General features: G+C 40.0%; 1 protein-coding gene across 4 annotated transcripts in view; it reads left to right on the forward strand.

The window, feature by feature from the left end:
* The window catches only part of MKLN1 (muskelin 1), a 98,255-nt gene that overhangs the window by 13,407 nt on the left and 60,786 nt on the right, over nt 1-24,062 (forward strand). For 3 of the 4 annotated variants that reach the window (XM_056341296.1, XM_056341295.1, XM_056341297.1), the window contains exons 2-6: nt 1,148-1,217; nt 8,515-8,657; nt 10,054-10,142; nt 16,184-16,293; nt 20,506-20,698. In XM_056341296.1, coding sequence (XP_056197271.1) covers nt 1,148-1,217; nt 8,515-8,657; nt 10,054-10,142; nt 16,184-16,293; nt 20,506-20,698 — 605 coding nt within the window. Of the gene's footprint in view, nt 1-1,147; nt 1,218-8,514; nt 8,658-10,053; nt 10,143-13,418; nt 13,554-16,183; nt 16,294-20,505; nt 20,699-24,062 lie in introns of those variants that run through there. The other variant, XM_056341298.1, reaches the window with a different exon arrangement.

Consider the following 24,062-nt stretch of genomic DNA (forward strand, 5'->3'; position numbering starts at 1 on the left):
CTGGACTGCTTGGATACCGTTGCTAGTGTGGTGATTTTGGTCTGCCCAATGTGGAAAGAGCGAGCTAATTTCTCTGTCTGTTAATGCTCAACCTCTGACTTAACCTCTTTCCCTCTGAGCTTTTATATGAGTGCTTTTTCCTCCAGTCCTTTATAGTAATCCAGATGCTCGTGTTCTTTTCCTCCTACACAGCAGATGGAGATGGCATAAGCCTTTTGATGACTACTTCCTTCTTTTTACATAAGTTTTACAAGCTGGCAAGTTCATTACTTGGATGTGGTAGAGCTTTTGAGCCCTGTCCAGCAGGTGGTGCATCGTTACCTTGCCAATAATTAGATACATTTTAGGGATTTTTCTAAAAGTTAATAATCTAGGAGGTGACCTTTACTGCATGGTTATTGGAGAGGGGAAGGCAAATCCCTCACATGACTGTCAGGATGAACCTGTTCCGTTTTAGCCAAAAAAACTGTTCTGAATTTGTTAATTCCCTAAATGCTGTGCTATTCTGAACTGTAAGCAAGCAACTCGGAGGTAGTTTTACTGGTTGAATAGTTGAACTTCTGCTTTCTTGAGCTACAAGCCAACACCACCACCCATGAATAACACTTGCTAAAGTTTGGCATGAGTTAGGTGGTCACCTTCCATGCTCTAAGAAGGCTGCAGTAGGTTAGCAGTTTACTCTTTCCCTTCCAGTATCACCTGTCTAGTAAAGGACCGTCTTTGCCTTGCTAACTCTTTTACTGCTCATTGTTTTAACTTTCTTGAAAAGTTCTTACCCCATTGAGATGAATGAGGCTGGTTTTTTCCACTTTGTTGTGGGCTTGGGCCTATGTAAATTCATCTGTTACAGATTTATTTCACAATTGAATTTTTTTAAAATTTTGCAACTTGGAACTCTGTTTCACAACCACAAGGCTGGGAGGAGTATTTTGATGGGTCCTGTAAAAGGGTGATGTAGACAATTTTTAATAAAATAGGGGGAGAACCTTAGTCTCTCCCTAGGAGTTGAGGTTATTATTATTATTATTATTATTAGGTTATTATTAGCATGAGAATGTTAATGATCTGCATGTATGACAGACCTTAATGGAGATGTAAACTACAATGTGGCAGTTACTTAAATTACTTCTGGCTTCTCATTTTTTAGGAATATCTTGGTGGATAAGCCCAATGATCAGTCCTCGAGATGGTCTTCAGAAAGCAATTATCCTCCCCAGGTAAGCATTTTAATCTCTGCAACTGTATAGCAGTGTTGTACAACTTCATATACATGGGAATTTGTTGGTTGTGGTTTTTTTTTTTAACGTAGGCTGCTACTGTTTGTATTGACAGCCTTTATAAACTACCTTCTCTCAGTAAAATGTAGGTTGTTGGTATGTTAGGTACTTACATTTCCAACTATTTGTTTGTGATCATTCAAGAAATGCTTTTTTGTAGGGGAAGTTTTGTGTTTCATCGTTGACGATTGTGGTTGTACTGGAAATAATCTAACCTTATGGTCAGATTAAGCTACTAATGAGGCATGCAGGTCCCCCTTTGTCAGCACTACTGGAAACTGTTGTAGATTGCTGGCCTTGAATCCCAGATCTAAGGAGCTTGTATTTGTTACTCCTCATAGCACATTTAGAAATGTAAACTCTGTTTAAAGAGGCATCAATGTTGCCTCTTCCCCTGGTTAAGCACCTTTTGAAAATGACTTATCGATTTTTAGCATTTAATTTGCTTTTTCACTATTAATTGGATTGTTAGATTATGCAGAAAAAATATACTTATCCTTTTACTGGTTATTTTTTTTTTCAATAAATGTGTTATTCTTCTTTATGCTAGATCTATACCTTATTACTCTGGTATGTTTGATGAGCTTCTATGTCTCCTCTGCTCGTTGTTTTGAATTCTTTTGTTTAAAACACTGATGCACAGCAGAGTATATAGTATATCTCTCATGTAAAGTTCTGCTTGTCTACTTTTTTAATCCAAATATTCCTCATGAGCTAAGTCTTACAGAATTTTTGTCTAGGTAAATCTTGCTACTTTTCTTTGAAAGGGTGTTAGAAATCTATAGTCTAGGCTGGCAGCTCTCTGTAGCAGTGCGTCATCTCATGGAACTGAAAGGCTTTTATCTTGATTTTCACCAGTGATCTATACTGTTGCGTCTGTAAAAGTGATTTTTCTTCTTGGGTTTTTTTTTTGAGAGGGAAACTATCCTGTTTGTTCCATTAACATGTTTCATAAACCTGCTTGTGAAGACTAATAATTTTGATCCTCTTGATGCCTCTGTGCATCTACTGCTTTTATAATTAGATTATTTTTTTTTGTACTTGTATGTTTTGATAAACAGCATAGGAATTAAATCCATAGCCTGAAGCAGTTTTAGTCTATCTAGGAACTATTGATTGCAGGGTAATGGGTATTGAGCATGTATTGTATCACAGTCTGTGCCATCCTTTACTTCCTTTTGTGCAGGCAATCCATGTTTTTCTTAGGGCTCTCTCATTCACAAGGCAAGGTTGGCTTCTGGTATAGCTTTGGACTGTTTTTTTTTCACCTGGGGTGCTCTTAATGGTTGCTAAAAGTTGCTCTTTAATTTTCTGAGCCATCCTGAATATTTTGTGCTTTTAAAAACCTGATTGTGGAATGGGAATGCATCTATTGTGACTGGATGCTTTGGAACATTCCCAGCCTGTGTTTAAAGCTCACAAGCAGTGATAGAAATTATGTTCAGGCGTGTAGATTAAGCAGGGAATAATTAGAGTAGTAGACTTCTGTCCAAGCCATGTGAACTTGTTAAAGAGATGTCTTCTGACAATTTTTATGTGTAGTAGTCATGGCCTGAATGAAGATGCTGTTGCAGACCTACTGAATCCAACCCTGGAGAATTGTGCACTGCCCCACATGCTAAGCAAGTCATTTAAACCAAAGTTTTTGATAGGAGAGAGAGGAGTTACCATTATCATGTATCTACATATATATCTCATCTATATATCTTGTAGCTGATCTTTAAGGTCCCTCCCAACCCAAACCATTCTGTAATTTGATGATGCGTAGGAGGTATCCAGATTTGAGGTCCTATTTGACTTGACTTTGTAGTGGTGACTGAGATTGTCTATAAATATCACAGAATAAAACTCAAACGCTGTCTTGCTGAAGCCAGCAGAAAACCTGGCTGCCTAAGTGGAAAAGGCCATTCTTTTGGATTCCTCTTGCTTGAACCTCTGCATGCAATAGTGAGAATACAAGATGCTGCATAGTTGCTCATGTATTCAGCAAGCCGAGTCCTGGGTGCTGAGTAAGAGAGATGATGTATTTGCAGTGTCTCTAATATGTACTGTAGCTAATTCTCATGCTTCTAACCTGAGTGTTTAATTACTCATGTAAAGCATTTTTTACAGTGTAACTTCTCTGTTGAAAAATTAACTGGAAAGAGAGAATAGGGAATTAAAATTTGCAAAAGAGGCCTGTGTGCAGAGAATGCAGTTCTTATTTCTGTCTATATAGTGAGAAACAGTTGCAAATTGTGTTGTCTCATACTTGACAAAAGAACTGCAGATTTGGTTGCATTTTGCTCAAAATGGCTAGTTCTTGTACCTTGCCGTTGAAAGACTGTCACATTTTAATGCAGGTAAAACTTTTATACAGGTTTCCTGCTTCCTCGTTCCTGCAGATGGCTGAAGTTCTTCAGCTGAATTGTTAGCTTGGAAAACTTCAGTTGAAATAGTGGATGACTGAATTACAAGTGGTGAGAAGTTGAGGAGAAGTCACTTGCTTTATGTTAGGAGTTGGGCAATTTGTATTCCAAAAAACGATGATATATACACATGACTCAATCCCTAGAATAGATACCATTATTCCTATGGAAAATGAAGTTGCAAAGCATTTTATTGCTTGTGTGTCGACATCACTTCATTTAAAAATTGGTTGCTTTTGAGGTGACACACTTGTTAAAATGTGTGGGTGGCTATAATAGTCCAGGACAGGAAATGAACTAAAACTCAGTAAAATAAAGCTTCCCTTGTTTACAACTGTTAGCTGAAACTAGGGCTAAGATACAACACGAGGACTAATGTCAGTCATGCTCACTGGAACGTGCCATGAGATATTTTAATAAGTTCTGCATGTCCTAATCACTGGTGTTTGTCTCGGAGTGCCTTGCCTTAATGTAAGGGTTTAGTTAATTCCCTTATGAGGTGGTGGTGCTGCTATGCTGGCTCAAAGACAAAAATACGAGCGAGTCCCTGAACATTGATTTATTTTCTTTTTCCTTGTGGAGCGAAACAAAACCTGTCCAGCCACCTTTCCTTTCAGAGCATTCCTCTTGCCAGGGTAGGTGTGAATCGGAACACTGGTAAAAAGCCGAGGCTGTGTTCAGTAGCTCAGTGAAGACTGATGCTTTGTGAGAAATTTTTTGGAGTCCTTATTAAACCCTTTTGAAAAGGGAGAGAAAACGAAAGTGGAAGTCTAGACACTTGAAATACTGCCACGTGACTATATTTAGTAAAAGGTTTTCTTAGTATTATGGGTATGGTAGAGTTAAATAATTCTTGTGGCCATGAGAGCTACCAGTTGGTTATGAATGAGTGCCAGTGAAAGGAAATACATATGACAGCTGTTTTTCTGTTTATTAAACTAGATATCTTACTTGACTCTTGAAATAGAATGCCCCAGAAATTACATATTCAATAACAAACCTGTTATGTAGTAACCTATTCAGGCAGAAGAGGACCGATTGTTCTATTTTTAAACTAGTTTAGGCTTACATAGGAAGTGTGAAGCAATAATGCTGAAGACAACGGCCCTGTCGTAAATGCTCGTGCTGATGGCTCCAGTGATGGTCTAACTTGGAAGACTGCAGGCAGAACAACATTTAATTCCTCTGAGTGGCTTGATTAATCATGTGTAGAACAAAGGATAGATTTTTATTTAGCCACAAGCTTAATCACAAAAGTAATGGGTAGGTTTGTGTAGTGGGCAAGAGCAGCCCCTTGTAAATACATACATAAATATATAAAATAAAAATTATATTTTGTTATTTTGACATGCTAATACTCCCTAATAAAAAATGCTCCAGGAGAAATGGTTAAAAAGAAAGAAAATAATAAAATACTATGTGATTCAAATTGCACATGCAGCTTGTTTAGTGCAGTTTGGAATCTGGTTCAGGGTATTTGATGTGGAGATGTTAATTTTGGACAGCTGAAAAGCCGATGTATGAAGTTAGTAGCACTGTCCAAACAATTTGGTTTTTTGTTTTGCATGGGAAGAGCAGTTTTTCTCTCTTGATTTCCATCCTGCTGTGTAGATTGTATCAGGAACTAATTTAAAGCATATTAATAACATTTACACTCAGTTGTGTGATGCAGAAGCATGCGTATGGTTGTCATCAAATTGTAGCACAGACCAGAGCTTCAATAAAGTTTGGAATTTGCTGCAGCTCCCAATGTGACAGGGCTGGATTTACTTTTTTGGGTGCACCGTAACAAGCTGTTGAGGTGCTGAAGTGCCATGCATGACTTACTCTACTTTTTGTGTGTCTTCACTTATAAATGTGTTTACTTGTAAACAAGGAGTCTTACCCTTCTCATATTTTTTAGCATCTTTTTTGTAAGTGTTGTAATTTGAGGCTTAACAATTAGGCTGAGGTTTTTGCGCGCTTATGCCAATTAGTGTTGCCATGCTTCTAATGAACAAACACTTCAGTTTATAATTTGGAGTTTTTGAATACTTCATGAATATTTGGACATTAAATGTACCGATGTTGTGTTTGGCAATAGGATGGAAAAGTGTTAAATATGTTATCTGTTTTGTCTGAAATCTCATAGACTTGTTCTTTCCACATTGATTGAATCACTTGATCTTATGTATGCTTCTATCAAATCACTCAAAGCTATAGAGAATAGTCTGTCACATCTAAAATCCTGGTAGCAGTCCAAAAATATTCATGCAGCCAGCTGTTTGCAGCTCTTAAGGTAATATCTTTTCTCAACACCAGTGAGGTTTGTAGCCTGTACCCACAATGGCAGCAGTGTCTGTTTGTGTATAAAACCAAAAAGTACATCTACGTATGCCTTTTTTAATATGTATATATGTGTGTATATGCATTAAAAAAAATAGAAAAAAGCATACATTAGGTACCGGTATTGGGCCACAGGATTTAAAGCAAACCTGTCTTTTGTTTCCATATCAGTCGGCAGATAAATTCGCAGAAAGGTTGTGTTTACTGTTTGTGCTTCTATTTTCTGTAGTGTTTGCCTGACCCAGCAGGTGATGGGATGCGTGGAAGCAGGAAGGAGGGCTGCAGAGCTCCTTCCCTATTCGCAGGTTTAAGAAATCACTGCTAGCCATGTAGAGTAATTGCCATGCCTTGCTCCCTTCTATGCATGTATGCCAAGATAAGGGATTTAACTGCAGTCCTGGTTTTCTCTTCCTTAACTTAGGGTAAGAATTGAATAATGCAGGGTGATGTTTGTGCCGAGCTTTTGCACATCTTGTGTAGTACTTGAGAAGGTTTGTCTTCATGACGCAAGCGTTAGGTTTGTGTAATTCCAGCAAGATTAAGAATTGCAGTTGCTGATGCTGATAGTGCTAGCTTCACTTTTTCAGCTTCAGGAGAAATCTGCAGGGGAGATATGATGGTGTAGGAGGAGTTCTTAAGATATTGTTATGTACTGTCTGTTCTGCATGGGAATTTTGGCAGCAGGCTGTGCCATGTATCAAGTACTGCCTTGCTCGTTACAGGGCCATCCTTTTGCTAATCACTTTATTTTCCCTATTCTAGAAAATCTTTCTTTCTGTACGGAACTTTGTTTTTCCTAAAGTTTTGGAAGTACTTTGAAACAAAAAGCATGGCTTACTCTTAGTTAAATTAACATTAAGTTCTGATATTTAGTTGGGTGGTGTTTGTCACAAAACTAGAACTTTTTCGTAAAAAAAAAAATAATACCTGTAAAAGCACCAAAACATTCTTCTGTTGTACCTTAGCAGTGCTGATACTGGTTTATTTTCTTTGTTCTGAAAAATTTGGAGTTGCTGGAAGCATCTTTGGCAGTAAATCCTCATTATTCTATTGGGTACCTATCCAGTCTACATTCTAATCCATGATATGTACCAGTATTTCTTTTAAGCTAAGTTTTTAGTGAGAACCAGCCATTGAGATCAGATTTATCCTAGTGCTCTCTAGAATGTCAGTACTGCTCCTACATTGAGAATTAGTTGCTTTATAGGGCAATGACAGAAAGACTGAGAAGTAACTGGATGGGAAAATTTGTTTTGTTTCTGACCCAAAAGATACACTTCTAAGGTAACATTATCCTACTGATTGAGCTGTTTAGCACAAGCAGTGTGATGCCCATGGCACTTTATGGGGAGATACTATTCTCTACTGAGGAACCGTAGGAAGCAGCCAGATGCATGCAGATACTCTACTTGAAGTCGATGAAAGACTCCAAATAGGGGGTCATGTCTGGCTTGGCAGTGCTGCTTCTCAGAGGAAAGGGCCACCAGCAGTGCCTGCAGTGGAAGGTGTCCTACAGCGCCTTGCTTATCGCCTTATACTGTAGCCTTGCTCACAGGGTTTTGTAATAAAATCCAGCATGATGAGTAATTGTGATTCTGCACTTTGTCTCCTTTCTCTGTTATGTACTGCTTATTTCTCAGAAGTTAGGGAAGAGAATTTAATGCATCGTTTTCACATATAAAACTTGACAAATTCTTCAAAGCAGGATGTCTCCAGGCTCCCTCCAAAACCTGTTTTGCAGGGGAAGGTTAAGTAAACTCTGTGCTCTGTGGTCCCTGATAAACGGTGCAAGTGTCTCTGAATATGCTTTTCTTCTAGCAGTGCTGGTGAAGCTGCTAGCTGGGGCCTGAATATAAACAATCTGACTGCTCATACGCTGTGGAGGGGACATCTGTGTAAGGAGGGAGCAAATGTTCACAAGAACATTTTCATCATTTTATGTGTAAAGCCCCTTTATAGTCAGTCAAGTGGTTTGGTTTTATTTGGTGGTGTTAATAAGCAGTTGGTTCCTATGTTAGCCACACATCAAACTTAGTCTGTGTTCAGTGGTTAAATAGTGTCAGCCCAGAGAGGAAAAGTAATTTGATGTTCTCTTCGCATGTGGAACATACTGTATTTATCTAATTGTGTATTCAGTTTAGGTTTCATTTCAGGCTGTAGTGGGCGTTTGAATCATCACTCTCTCGTAGTTTGGTCCTATTTGCCAGATTTCAGGAAGTCTTGCATCCAACTTGACGGAATGTATGTAAGCCCTGAATAGAAATGCTAGGAATAGGTAGTTCAACCAAATATTTTTCCTGGATAAACTGCTTTTAAAGTAACACTCCTAAAACCCCTTTGCTTTATTCCAGGGACAAAGGAGAAAATATAATAATGGGGAAGGATCATCTTAACTTTCATTCTCAGGCTTTGTAAACTGGATTTTTGAAGGCTGTAATCCTTCTCCCTTAGTATGTCTTCCAGCTTGGCTTTAATGTTAAAATTCACTGTTCTCTCTTCCACAGTACTTGATTCTGAAACTTGAAAGACCTGCCATAGTCCAGAGTATCACATTTGGCAAATATGAGAAAACGCATGTCTGCAATTTAAAGAAGTTTAAAGTCTTTGGTGGGATGAATGAGGAAAATATGACAGATCTCTTGTCCAGGTAAGATGTGATTTCATCAGCTATGGTAATTAAAGGCTGGACCAAAATGCTGTTCCCCTTTGCTCCCATGCAGACACGTGGCTACCAGTGTAATGGAGCTGTGGTTGTGATCCTGCAATTAGCTGCCCTTGTGTTTACAGTCAGGTCAGAGAGCAGCAATCTCAACACTTGGTTCAGGAAGCCTTCCATTTTCTGCTCTAACCACAGAGGATTTGTGGAGAGCAAACTTGGACATTTGGAAGAGCTGAGAACAGGGTGCAATGTTGCTAGATTGAGATTCCTTCCTTCAGTGTGCTTGAGGCACAAGAGAAATGATTTCCCAGGTGTGGGTAACTTAGAGTAGCTTTCAAAAGCCCAAGTAACCTGCCTGTGTCAAGAACCTGGTAGCAGCTGTAAAGGTCTGAACTGATCAGCTGCTTTGCCTTTCTTTAAATGAGTAAATAAGTTGAATAAGCAAATGGAAAGCCCGTGTTTTTCCTTTGTTTAGTTTGATTTGGTAGTTGTACTGGTAGGGACTAAAGAAAGAGCCTTTTGTCTATTCAAGCTATCCAGAGCTTCAGAGTAGTTGCTAATGTAAATTTGCAACAGCATTTTAAGGAGTCTTCTGTTTTAGAAAGGGAAATGATACTTAAATATCTAGGAGTACAAGACAAATGTGTAGCAGGAACTAGTTATTTTTGGAGGCCTAGTGAAGGGAAGTCTACCTTTGGGGAATGTATGGGTGTACATCATCTGCAGTCAAGCAGAATAGCCATGGAGAAACATGGGAAGTCCTTTGCTGCAGGTATCCTTCAAGATCGTACCGAAACTAGCCACAGCCCTTCCTACCCCTTTTGCCTTCTTTGGATAGACCAGTCTTGCAAATTGACTTTATTGCTGCTAGAGTTATGGGGAAAGAGGTCTTAGTAGCATGGTAATTATTGATATCTAATGTCACTTCATGTGTACTGAAGTTTAATAAAAATCCTTATTTTGGGACCTGTACTTGCATCTTCAGTAAAAATAGACTTAAGATTTTTGATAAATTATACTACATAGTAAATATTTTAATGAAGTAATGCTCTGGCAGTGTGATAATTCTAGAGCTGGTCCATCTACCTCTTGAAAATGAGGAAGTACGGCTCAGGCAGATCTCTTGCTGAAGTCATAGTGGTACAGGCGCAGGCGAGCAGCATTGATCCGATGTCAGTTCCCTTCTGAAAACACTAGCCAGTGCTACCTCCCAGGGAGACACAAGGTGGTGGATAGCAGCCCAGGCATTGGTCCAGCATGCGTTCTTATGATTCACAGTAATATGAAACAAGCTTCGCATTTCAGGCATGACCTAGATTGCATTTATTAGCTAGTCCTAAAATACAAGGTAAGATTTAGTAACCTTATTTATTTTTTCCCACAGTGGCTTAAAGAATGATTATAACAAAGAAACATTCACCTTGAAGCATAAAATTGATGAACAGATGTTCCCCTGTCGATTCATTAAGATAGGTAAATGCATTTTTTCAGCATTCTGAGTAGAAAATAATATCTTCTTATACTTGTGCCAGTCTTGGCACTTGTGACTTCATTGCTCTCAGGCAAAGTACTCACAATAGCTGTTCCATTTCATGATCTTTTAGGCTGGTTAGATTGGAACACAGTGAAGTCCTGTAAATAAGAAGTAATAGCTTCATAATTTAAATCCTGGGGAATGAAAGTGAAATAGAGTAATTTTCAGAAATATGGTTGTTGAGCCAACTAATTGTTGGAGAAGCTGCTTACTGTCCTACTATAAATTGCCATATAGAGCTTTAAAAAAATCATTAAGCTAAATACTGGTAAAAGTTTCAGTGTTGCAGCCCTAGAGTTTGAAAAAGGTTTAAGTCATTTGTTCTCAAAACATGCTTGCAACACACAGAGCAACAGCAGAAGCATTCCTTGTTCTCTTCCTGCTACTCTAATCATTATGTCTCATCTCTGGCTAAAGACGACATCCTGGAGCAAATGAGAATGATACCCCATGTGATGTGTAGTCTTGTTTCTGTGGTGAAGCTTGCTTGCTAAAGGGGGTGCTGATGAAGGCTGGATACTGTGACTTGTGTTGGGAGCAGGTGAGGATCTCTCTTCCTTGCTTCATGCAGGCTAGAGAGAAGTGTCTTACAGTGGCCATCAGTGGCACTGGTTGGATTTAATCCAAGAATGTAGAGCCTTTTAGCCTTTTGTAGCTCAATGAATTTATCTTCCCCGGTCTACTTACTGAGATAGTAAAAGAATGACTGGTTTTAAACTAGCTGTTTAAGGTTAAAAATAGAGCAGGGAGGTAGTTGCTGAAAAATTAGATAAGATGCTGTGGACTAATTCAGATTATTTTAGGAGTATTTTGAAGTGTTGGGTAATTCCTTTGCCAAGACTTGGATGATAGTGGCTGTGTGGGGCTTTGCTCTGCTGGCTTCTATGCAGTTTTCTGAATCCCCCCCTCATGTTTGCCTGAGGAATTGAAAGCTTCAGGCAGGGAATCAAGTAATCGTTTCTGTGCCATAAACAGTGGTGTTTCCCATTCCTAAGAGAAGTAGAGAAGTTGATTGTTCATTGGTTTTCGTTTTGGCTGCTACTTTTGGAAGCATCTGTAGCACTTGGCTTTGGGAAGCCTCAGGAGGAGCAGAAGAAAAGTTGACTACATCAGGAAAGTTAAATTGTTATTTTTTAAATGTATTCTAAGCTTCCCACATTAGGTTTTTGGGAAGTGTTATTTTTAGTGGCTAAAAACCAGCAAGTAGTTACTGGAGGGCTAAAGGGGTGAACAGAAAGATTACTAGCTGCTTCTCTGGATGTGTAAATTGTATTCCAGCAAAATGTGTTCTGATGTTATGAAATGTATCAGTAAGTTGAAACTTGTTAGGAAAGTGAAATGGTGATTAATTTCTGCTACCAGGGTTTTTCCTCAGACATGACATGAGTAGTATTAAGTTACATGTCGTCTTGGCTGGGTTGGGTTCCTCACATAGCATTCTGTGTTGTGTATGTCAATACTAGGTTCAAATCTAGCTGTCACTTGCTCACTAGTTATGGTTTGAGATGAGTTTTCTTTTTTAGCTATATGTATAGCCTTTTGTTTCTTGAAGCTGTCTTCTATGAAGAAATTCCTATGCTAGGACAGAAATGAAAATTATATTTTCACCAAAACCTATTAAAGCCTCTAGTCAATGGCTAGCATCATTTTGTTTATGAAGTTGTATTTTTTGGTGTGAAACAACTGCAAAATGATGTTATGAAATTCTGTTATTTTTCAGATTCACAGCTTGAATGTTTTCAGTTTGTTAAAATTTCCAAGCTGCTAGCCAAAGTAACTCAAACTTCAAAATACCGTGCTGTGTTCTTGTAATGCTGCCAGTAAACATGAGGCCAAAATCTGCCCTTTTGGACTCTTAGAGACTGACACCACAGAAGTTACTGCTATCAGTGAGGTTTGCGTACTTGGGGAAGGTGTTAGTTCAGCAGCGACTTGCATCAGGCATTTGCTGTATAATTCTGCAGATAAGTATACTGACCTATACACCACCGTTAATAACATAATGATGTGGTTTTATATGGAGGGACAATGCAGGAGGGACATGAGACTGGTAGATCTGTGAGAGGGGACAATACTTCCTACAACTTCCATTGCTTACGTTATTAGAGGAAGTTTCAGACTCAGAGGAAGGAGAAGAAACAATTTCTCTCTCCTTTTGTCAAGAAAAGGCTTGCACTTCTTTTAGTTTAATCAGTTCAGCTTCAGTTCCTTAGCACTGAAATGCCCAGTTGCGCAGGCTTTTGACCTACTTGACAAGTAATTTTTATACTTATGTAGCACCTCATTAAAGAACTTGGGAGGTGGAAGAAGATACTTAACTGGGCAAAATATTGAAGAACAATCTTTTTAATGTCGGTGAGCTTTGTTTCTGGCTCTGTTTTTTTTGTTACTCAAAGCAGAGATTTTTTTCGTACAGTATCCTTGAAAGCAGAAGGTGGTGTAAAAACTGATTGCCCTGAAAGAACTTGAAGAAATGCTGGATGTAATTTTCATGCCAGTTTGTGACTAGTATGGGAGTTGCTAACTAGGCTTCAAGATTTTTAAGCTTTGGTGTAATAAAAATGAGCAGTACTTCCTTTATGGATGTTTCCTGCATTTTTACAAACGTACTTTGTCTACTGCCTGTGGATGAGGCACATGGACATTAGCTTGAGAGAGGTATTTGAAGCTATTGTACTGCTTAATGCTTTTGCTGCTATCTTTTTCCAGTGTACAGAGCTGCAGTCCTTGTCTAGGCATAGCTTCTGATTATTGAGAAATATCCCCTAAAGTCATCCTTGTGGGTAAAGAACTGTTTAAGTGACCTAAATAGTTCCGCTTCTGTTAAAGGGATATTGATTTTCTTTTTTAATATTATTTTTCCTCTGCTGGGCACCTCTCACTAGAGTGACAGTTCAACTGGTCTGAACAGTTATATGTGTTTCAGGATGGGCTGCTGTAGTACATCCGGCAAAAACTATACTGATGTGGCTTAATGGTAAAAACTGGATGAATGTTTAGGCATTTGGATCCTTTAATAGCAGTGTATTTCTACCTCAAAGATGCCTGTGTGGGGAAAAAAGCAATGGAGCAAAGAATGGATAGCATAAACTGTGGCCCCTGCAACTGTATTGCAGGATAGGGTATTCACTGATTTTTAGAGGGGAACATCTCTCAGCTTTTGCAGAGGCTGTAGTAGGTTTGTGTGTATCTAGGCTGTGGTGTCAATCTCAAGTGGGTGAAGGGGAGGACAAATAAAAACCAGCTGCTGGGAGATGTGAGGAAAGAAATGGAGTTGCACCCGGGATGCTAGACAGCTGTTGCCTCCAAACTTTGTGCAAAAATAGAAATGAGATTTGTCTGTCACACTGGTAAGTAATGCTTATTGCTGTTTGTGTGACTTGCTATTTCCTTGCTGCACTTAAGTTAGTTTGTGGCTGCTCTAAAAGGAGATTTGTCTAAAGAGCTAAGCACACCTGTGGAGGCCTCAAAAAGGAGGGGGCAGGGGTAGGGATGAGAGGCGTCTCTGTTGTGTAGCCTGGGAGCCTGGGAAGAGGTTAAAAAACGGGGAGATGATCCAGCAGAACACTTGACCTGTCCTAAGTAGAATAGAAGTGACACTACATTTTCAACCCTTCTGCTTTGTTTCTTTTCTTACTCCTATGGAGTAGTTTAAAAAGATCAGCTTCACTTTACCTGTGCAGCACTGGGAAAGCATTTACTTTGCATTCCCTATACAACACAATGTATGCGCTTTCCTTGAAGTAGGTGATTGCACCGTGAAAATCTTGATGTTAAAATCACCATTTCTGGTGTTTCCTTCTTGTAAGCAAGACTTCTGAAAGCTCTGAATTAACTGGAAGGAGGGGAGGTGTTAGCAAGTTGATGGCTTCACATTTTTTGTGGTGATAGCTACCCCAGATTCTTATGCACATCCCAATAATGTCTTTTGTGCTGTAGTTGGCTACTGAGATAAGGGGGCAAATTGTAGATTTTTTTTCCTGGGAGAACTTCATGGAAGTTCTGAGAGAAGTACTGCTGAAAAACACCAGAGGTGGATACCTCTGCATTTTTTCTGGAATGAGGTGAGAAGGTGGTAACGCTTGGATTTGTTTTTTTTACCTGGTAAACTCAGTGTTAGAGAATTGGCCCCAGGTTCACCATTAGGAAATTGATGGTCTTGGTCCATTTGAGGTGGTCTGTGGTTTGGTTCAGTGTTTCAGGACAATGAGCTTGTGGATAGACTTTAGTTCTTTAGAGCAGACCAAATTTAACTTCAGTTTGGTCTTGGTCTGTGGATTCAGGTCTGAAGATAGATCAAAGGCATTATCCTTACATGTGACATTTTGTCAGTCTGCTGCCTTAATAGGTGGGGCATCTGGGATCAAATTTATCTGTATACTTGGATTTAAAAGTAGTAAAGTTTTAGGATCTTAAGGTACTGTATTTGCAGCACTCATCTTGTGCAGAGGACAAAACTAAGCAAGAAAGGAGTTTCTTGGGTAGAACATATGCAATGTGGATGGAAGGCAGGTGACTTGTTTTTTCTAAACAGGTCACTTCTTTCCCTCTCATAAACGTGCACCTACTAGGAATTGCTCTGAAAGCATCTCGCTTTGTATGCTGAACAATGAAGTAGGAAGAACTCTTTGAGCAGGATGATATGAGAGCTGTGACATACAAAGCACCTACTTACAGATATTAAAATCAGTTAAGAATCCTACATTCAAAGTCACTTTGCATCTTTTCTTAGAGTCTCTTCTCTGGATGACTGTTCCCAGAAGTTGTCACGAGTCTTTAGCAATAAAGTTTGTAGAAACACCCTTCAGAACTTAGAAAATGTATTTGAACATATGCTTTGTGCCCAAACACATGGCAGAAAATAACAGATCTAGCTTGTTTGAAGTATAAATACTTAAGAACCTTTAAGAGCTCAGGAACAACTTTAAGACACATTTTGGTTTTTATTTCCTCAAGGAGCAGGCCAGAAAACCCTTAGTTCAACAAGTTAATCTCAGTGGTATTTCATAGTGGCTTGAAAAACAACAAGCAATTTCTCTGTGGCAAAAATAGTTTCTGTGGAAAGGAGGAAGCAGCAGACTCCATGCTGTTGCTGGTATCACTCATTCACCTCTAATACTATCTTTTTCTGTTTATCGGTTACGGTCAAGTAAAAAGGAAACAGAAGTATTTGAATTGAAGCACTTGATTTCACTGCAGTTTTAAGGAGTCAGAATTCACACAAAGGTTTTCTGGGAGTTGCTTCAAAAAGCAGAAGAAAGTCTCAACTTTCAGATTAATCAATAGAACAGTTCAAGATCATAGATGTTAACAGGGAGTGGAAGAGAACCTTAGGTGGGAGGCTGCAGTGTGTTTCATGGGTCATTTAATATTTTAAGTATGTTTGTTCCAATATGCAGATAAAACAGTACTAGCCAAAAAGCTGCACAGATTTAGGGTTAAAAAAAAAAGTTAGAAACAGTGTTTAAATTGGAAAGTGACAGTTTTCCCTCCCTCCCTCCTCCACAACTTGCAGACGTTACTAATTTTGTAAAATTTTAAATACCCAAGCTTCTTGTCTTCACCATTAGGGGAAATAATTGTTGCTGACAAATGTGGAAACAAATGTACTATGAGGAGCAAATACTGTCGCTAGTATGCTCGTGATTCCCATCCATGTCAAAGCTTGTTGCCTCTGAGCTGTTTTAAATGATAGTATTTTTGCTCTTTTGCTTAAAGCAAGCTTCTGCTTTGTAGTGATCTGCTGTGTTAATGTTGCTTGGCACAGGTTGCTTTAAGTGACAACTTTAAAATGATGTATTTGGTAATTTTCCCAAGCTTGCTTAAATGAACTAGAATTTATGTCGAATCAGAAATACCGAATTTGGTGTAACCTTTGAAAGCATTGTGTTGAAATTGTGTTATGTATAGCCTGATGAGAGTAATGCAGTGGTTGTTTGATGTTTATGCTTCCTCTTTCTCCTTTTCCTTTCTTCTCCAGTTCCACTTTTATCGTGGGGACCTAGCTTCAATTTTAGTATCTGGTATGTTGAACTTAATGGCATTGATGATCCAGATGTGGTCCAGCCGTGCCTCAACTGGTACAGCAAGGTAGGCCTGCATTTTAGATGCCTGTTGGAAGATTTGTGGTCTCAGAATCTTGTGAAACTTCTCTTGCTGGAATTATGTGACCTTTTCATTCCTTGAGTGTCAGCTATTAAAAAACCCAAACATACATAGTTAATACTCAAACTGCGTGGCTGACTTTGTCTTTAAGCGAATATTTTTGACTTGTATCTGCTTGTTCTCTTTAAAGAAAAAAAGAACAACATGAAACACACCAAAAAACCCCAAACCACCATAACCGGAAAAAAACCCTACAAAAACCCCTTAAACAACCCTGCTAGGTAGACATCACAAGAAAAACGTAAAAGAAAGGAACACTGAGTCAAAGGGAACAATATTAGTAAAATACTATTTGTGTTGAAAGGGAAATGAATCAACAAAACCAGATTCCAGTTCTCCCTCTTCTTGACTTTAAGTGATTGTTTTTGAATGTATCTGCCTGTTCTCTTTAAAGAAAAAAACACCACAAAACATGCCAAAAAAACCCAAAGCCGCCACCACCACCACACACAAAAAATTCCCTACAGAAACCCCCTAAACAACCCTGCTAGGTAGACATCACGAGAAAAACATAAAAGAAAGGAACACTGAGTCAAAAGGGACAATATTAGTAAAATAGTATTTGTATTGAAAGGGAAATAAATGTTAACAAAACCAGATTCCAGTTCTCCCTCTTCATGCCTTTGATTAGTCATTCTTTTCCCATACCAGTCCTTCGGTAGGACTGTATGTGAGCCTAGAGTGTTTTGGGTTACATACGCAGCTTTTGTTACAGGGTATAAAAATCAGCTTGTTTTAAAGAGATTCCATGTTGGTGTCTCCAGTGTTGCAGCTCCTTCCACATCTGATGTTTCCCTCTCACTGTCTTTTTGCCAAATACTCTGAAACAGAGGGAGGCTGATGCCACTGGACTGTGAGATGAGATGATTTATGCCATTTGTCGCTTTGATAGACAGGAAGTTCAAAGACTTCCTAAACATTATTTGTATAAACTGTATTTAATCGAGTACTACAGATGCCTCTCCTGTGGGAGGGAAGTGCGCACTGACAACCAGAATTCATTTTGTTGCCGCTTTTAATGCGTAGATCTTCTGGAACTATTAATGGAATTCATGTTGTCTTGCAGAGAAGACATCATCCCAGCTGAATAAAACTTGAGTAGTGGAGCAACATATCTGCTTCTTGACTGAAAAACTTAAAAGAAGCTAAAGGTTGTGTGTGGTAGCACTGTGATTCTCCCACCACTTTATGGTGCTGCCAGTGTGGTTAAGAAGCCTTGTGGCTGTGCTGTCTGGCTCATACGGGTTTATACCAGCATCGCAAGCTTCTTTGTGGAGGGCTTAAAAACAGCACTGACAGTCACAGTGGAAGTTGTCTGTAGCTGCTTTTTGATTAAACTGGTATTGTGGTCATTAGTCTGCTGATTGCTGATGTTTAGTTTGGAAAAGTCCAGCTGACAGAGGCTGCTGCTGATTTTCTGTACTGTCTGCTGCCTCTGCACATGGTGGTGTCTCTGGCATTTTTGACCAATTGCTGCAACCAGGAAGCTCTGAGTTTTATTTTGGTCAGGAGCCATCTGATGATGATGTCAGCATCTGTTTTGTTCCATCTTAACCCATGAAATCAACACTCTTCGTCGTCAGCATGTAGTGACTGCTTCTTCAAGGGATGCCAGCATTGTTCTTCTAAAGCTTCGAGCCCTAAAGCAGCAAGGCAGAGACTTAGTCATGATTGTTTGGGTTCTACTGGGATCACTTGCCAAGTTTTTGGTGATGAGTGCATGTCTCTCAGATGTTCTTCTCTCTCTCTGTCCTGAGAGGCCACTGTTGCAGAATCCACATGGGAGGATATGTGTTGACCCATATTTAGGGAAAGGCAGAAAGGTTGACCTGTTTCTTGCAGTTCTTTGAGATGATAGGAATATTTTCATGCATATTCTTGGAAGTCCCAAAGGCTTTGAAATCTAACAATTCTTTACTGCCTGAGACATCAGATGAGAAGAAAGTTCTAAGCAAAGTTGCTCATTCTTTTTGCTGGGTGTGCTTCAACCAACAAAACCTGCATTTCCTGAAGGGAGTGGAGTTGGGGGGTAACAGATAAGGACTCAAAGCAGCAAAACACGCTCCTTGGTTCGCTCCCCACTGCTTTCTCATTGCTGTCCAGCTTAGCCTGCTGCCTCCTGAAAGCCTCACTGCTATGATTTTACTGAAGAGTGGGCATCCTTTAACAACTAAGTGGCAGTTTATCGATGACTATTACTTAGGTTTTGATAATGAACACTTAGATATTTTTAATTCTGTTACTGTATTTGACAGCCTTAATATCTTAGTCTCATGCCTTTGTTATGTTTTTAACTGTAGGAATTATTTACAGCTTTAGATCAAAGCTATTATTTGGGTTGTCATCTCTTTAAACCTGTATGGTGATGTATAAAAAGGAGGCTTTTATATACTTTTTATACACCTTTTTGCATTAAAAAACAGGTTTTAAATTTAACTTCTGAAGTACTGCTGTAATGTTGCTTAAATGCAAACTTTTATGTTGCATCAAGTGGCCAACGTGCATCCAACAGTCATTTCGTGCTTTACAAGACAAGTCGATCAGTCTTGAGAGGCTCAATGGAAATGTACCAAGTCTAAATTTTGTCTAATGTCTGGAGGAGCTGAAAGTGCAGAAGCTGGTTGGTGCTGGTGTGCAGCTATCCTTTTGCTTGCTATCCCTTTGAGCAACAAATAATCTAATGTGGTTTTGGCCTTGACTGCTATAAGTGAACGTTTGCTTAAAGACAGTGTCTTAGGTATCTCGTAGAAAGAAAAAATTGGTTTTTTTGAGTTGTGCTGTAAAACTGTTTTAGCTTTAGTGTTCCTTTGCCACAGTCTTGCATTTTTATCGTTTCATGTCCTTGGCCTTTTTCATGTGGGCTGGGAGCTGATTTTCTAAAAATGCATAGTTCTGGCTATTTGCAGCTGTGAAATACTGATGGATTAAGAACTAAAAATATAGCGCATGGCCGTGTTTCTTTTTAGCTGCTTCAGTTTGAGATTCTTGCTGTAGAGCCATTATTTCGAGAGCACTAATTTTTGTTGAATGTCAGTGTTAGTTCCAGGTTTTCAGAAAGATTCTATTCATTTAAATACTGTAAACTTCACTTTTAGCAGTGGTGTCCATTTAGGAGTAAAATCTTTTGTTTGTAACTTGATCACTCTTATAGATGCTCAAAGTTACATTTGCTTTTTAGCATAGTAGATGTGTGTTTAAAGATGGAAATTGAGATTTATTTTTTTCTTCAGTGCCTTAAAATTTAGGTTTGAGGAATCTATTTAAAATAAGGGGTTCTGCTAATTACCAGCTTAAAAAAAAATCTGTTACTTACGCATATTGGTAGCAGCTTTGAAAATGCAGTGGATGATTTGGTAGGTTAACAGCACAAGCTGTTATGCGGAGTTTACTACTCCCTCATGTTTCGGTGCCTGGATGTTTGACCCAGCGTGGGTTTCTGTAGCCTTTCTCACCCCTTCCCCCAGCTCAGTGGGAAATGGGCAGCTTTGGCTCATCGGCAGTATGAAAGCAGAGGATCTGCTTCAAGATGTGTGGGAATATTTAGAAGGTAAAACTTCGGTGTGTACGTAAATCCTTGTTGCCGTTGATCAGAAACCCTCACGAACCTGCAGGATTTGGGCTCAGCCCTGCCTTCTGCCTTTCCGTTGCAGGAGTGATGGTCATTACAAGTATTCCTATTCTCGTGGGTTTTTTTTTCCCTCTTCTGCTTCTGGAAAAGCTGTGACCTACTTACTCTTCTAAATTATTTTGTTATATAAGAGTCATACAATCAAATTATGTAACGCTGATAGCAAAGGCTTTTTCCTGCTCTGTACTTCGTGTAGGCCTCGAACAGCAGGGCCAGGCAGATGCGGGGGGAATAATGGTCACTCGAGAGATCTGGGACACTGTGCACTTTCTTCTTGTATGCTTATTAAGTTGGATGATACAAAGTTGTATAATTTCTATACTGTTGGAAAGTAAATGTCTGCACAGCTTGTAATGTACAGCATTCCTCTGTAAGCTTCTGAGCAATTTATGTGCAGAGTGGGTAAGAGATCCTGCTTCTGCCTTTAGGTAGGTTCACAGGTAATTCCCAGCAGTGCTGGCAAAAAAAAAATATCTACATATCTCATAGGTTTTCTTGTGTTCCAGTAGTACCGTGAACAGGAAGCCATTCGCCTTTGCCTAAAACATTTTCGTCAGCACAACTACACTGAAGCTTTTGAGTCACTGCAGAAGAAAACCAAGATTGGTCTGGAGCACCCTATGTTGACAGACCTTCATGACAAACTGGTGTTGAAGGGAGACTTCGATGCTTGTGAAGAACTGATAGAAAAAGCCGTGAATGGTAAGAGAGTCAGAGGGGTCCGATATATTGATAAAAAGCCCAAACAACATTGGAATGTTTCTGCTTGGATTGTTAATATATTTTGTAGTAGAATTGACTAGTCCATGTGCTATTTCGTATCTAGTGTGGTGTACTGTCAGCTTTTGGACTTGAGTATGTTTATGGTGAAGGCTAAGAATTCAGTCATGAAATCTCGTATAGCTGTTATTTTTGGAGTAGCTTTCCCCCAGAGATGACAACGTGGTGCACTTGAATGAGTAAAGATAAGTTATTCATGTAAGTGGCTGGTAAGCTGAAGGTGGGCTTAATTGTCAGAAAAGCCACTGGAGTGGTGAGTAGGGAAGTGTAAAGGTTGAGTTCTCAGTAGTGATCTGTATCATGGTTTCTGGTTAGTTTACCACCTAGTTGGTGTTTCAGCAGTTTTCAGCTGTATTTGAATGAGAGTGTTGTTTTTGCTTATGGGAAAAATAGTCTTTGGAGAATGGTATGGAAGTCACAGTGACTGGAGGCAGAGCCTGTTTTCCCTTGCAGTGCAGGTCATTGGCAGCCGGTTTCATTGTAACTGCTATTACTTTTTACTTGGAATTTTCAGCTTAGGAACACTGTGTGTAAATAGCTCTCGCTTTCTAAAATGGGGGAGATTTACTTTCTGTTGATAGAACAGGCTAGAAAAAGAATTGGGCTGTTGCACTGAAGTATCTCCCAAGACCTGTGCAGTGATTTTTGTGATAAAACAGAAGTGCTCTTGGCTGTGAGTGTAGTGCTTTTTGACTATGTGTAGATGTTCTTTATGGGAGACTTGTACTAGCCTAAGAAGAGAACCTCGTGTCTGATGCTGGTGGAATTGGGGGCTTAGTGGACCCATTTCATGGATGTCTGGCACCAAAGATGTTTTTTCTAATGCTGGCTAATTGGTCATTTTGTAATACCTTTTGGATAGAAGCCAACATCTGCTTGACTCGGTCAGTGTGACTTGTACCACTAAAGTTGAAAGTGGTTCTCAGGATATGATACAAATGATAGCTTTAAAAATCAAGGTTTCCCTTCCATGAAAATCCACCACATTTCTGTGAATAAGCTTTTGAACTAAGCGCAATGTTAGGGAGCTTATTGCAACAGGTCGTCAAAAACTGTGGGAAATGGCTTTCTGTGGGTTTTGCCTCAAGGTTTCTAGACCACATTGACAGAACAGCTGAGCTCTGCCCTGAGCTGAGCTCCCTGGGCAGCTACAAGCGGTGAGACTGAGAACTGTCAGCATTCATCCCCTCCCTCCTGAGTGTTGCTTGTCCTCCTGAGACTATGTAGTGTTGTTGGCTGGGATGGAAGCGTGAACAGCTTCCTGCAATGCAGGGGCATTTTTCAACTGGCAGCTTCCTCCTGAATCTTAAGGGTAAGGGAGAGTCGGAGGATGAAAAAGCAGCAAGGAGCTGTGGCTGGCTGTTACTGTCTTTGCAGTTTTTCTCAGACATGAGTGCCTGGGGGAGCTGATGAGCCCACCAATATGAGGTGGGATCTGCCGAGAGCCAGAGGAGTACTGTGTGCTGATGGTGATGATTTCATCGATGCATGGGTCTGCTGCCTTGGCTGTGGCTTCATCTCATCAGTGCCTAGAGGCCGTCCTCTTTCCACTTCATTGCAGGCTGTAGTAGAAACTATTCCTTGAATGGAATTTCAGTAGAAGTCTAGAACGTGCTGAAAAAGTTCTCTCAAAAATGGATTTATTTTTTTCTTGGCACTAATGAAGTGATTGTTTATGGCCTCATTTTTTGAGCTGTTAAGTAGTAAAGAAATTAACATCTAATATTTAACATGCTGCATTTATTCTATCCAGCAGTTTTCCCTTAGGACTTCAGCTGAAGTGGTGTTTCTGTTTCCCCTTCTATGCTGAAATTGGGGTTGCTGTCTGCAGTGCTTAGCTTTTCCAGGTGTGGAAGTACTGGCAAAGGGCTTGCTTGGTGGAAAACTGTAGGTGCTGGATTGTACTGTCTGACAGACGCTTACTTCTTGTCAGCTTCTTGTCAGTGTTCTGGTTTAACCCCAGCCAGCAACTCAGCCTCATATGGCCGCCTGCTCACCACCCCACCACCAACCCCCTTGCCCCACCTCAGTGGGGTCGGGAAGAGAGTCAGAAGGGTGAAAGCAAGAAAACCCATGGGTTCAGATAAAGACAGTTTAATAGGTAAAGCAAAAGCTGGGCATGCAAGCAAAGCAAAACAAGGAATTCAATCATCACTTCCCATCAGCAGGCTGGTGTTCAGCCACCTCCAGGAAAGTAGGGCTCCATCATGTATAATAGATGCTTGGGCAGGCAAATGCTGTCACTCTGAATGTCGTCGTACCGCCCCCCCCCCCCCCCTTCCTTCTTCCCCGTGATTCACATGCTGAGTGTCACGGCATTATGGTCTGGAATATCCTTTGAATCAGTCTGGGTCAGCTATTCTGGCTGTGTCCCCTCCCAACTCCTAGTGCCCCCCCAGCCTACTCTCTGGTGGGGTGAGGAGCAGAAAAGGCCTTGACTTTGTGTCAGTACTGTTAAGCAATGACAAAAACATCCCTGTTATCAACGCTGCTTCCAGCACACATCCAAAATGGAGCCCCATACCAGCTACTACAAAGAAAATTAACTCTACCCAGCCAAAACCAGCGTGGTCAGATTTGATGTGAAGAATTGTGCTTCCCTGGTTCCTATAATCGTGTCCCTTTTTGGAGGCTGAGGAAACTCAGTTTCACTTAAGCAAACTAGAGAAATATGCTGTAGCTTGTTTCATCAGTCCTCTATTTTTGTTGCAAGTATAGAAGTAAGTATTTCTAGTAACAAACTGTGGAGAGCTTCAGCAGGAGAGTCTTCAAGTGGCATCATTAAGTTTTGTCACTGCTTCTGAGGGACAGTGTAATATGCCTGATGATGTTTATATTGTTTCCTTTTAATGCAGCACCTGGCTACCTTGAAGTTAAATGTCATTGTATGCATCTCCTATTGCTCTGTTGCTCATCCTTAATGATTTTGCTTGTCTTTGAATACATAAACCTTCCTTCCCCCATCCTTCTGCAATTCTTTATGCTGTCTTCAGCTTTTGTACTCATTTACAACACGCTTTGGCAAGAAGTGCTATTTATCCCAAGACATTGAGGCTGTATCTCATATTTGCTTTAAGCTGACACAACTGCAGGTTCTTACTAACTGGGTCAATCCTGCCCTTACTCAGGACAGTGCGTCCCCTGGCCCCTGGCTTACTGGCACTGGTACTCGTGCTGCCACATGGCAAACCAGGTCAGGGAGCGGATCTGCTATGGTGGGGGAGAAGATAGGGCAGGTGTCTTCTGATAGGAACAAAACCCCTGAAACTGCGGCTAGAATAGTTTG

This window comes from Falco biarmicus, chromosome 5 (genome assembly GCF_023638135.1).
Source record: "Falco biarmicus isolate bFalBia1 chromosome 5, bFalBia1.pri, whole genome shotgun sequence".
Lineage (NCBI taxonomy): Eukaryota > Metazoa > Chordata > Aves > Falconiformes > Falconidae > Falco > Falco biarmicus.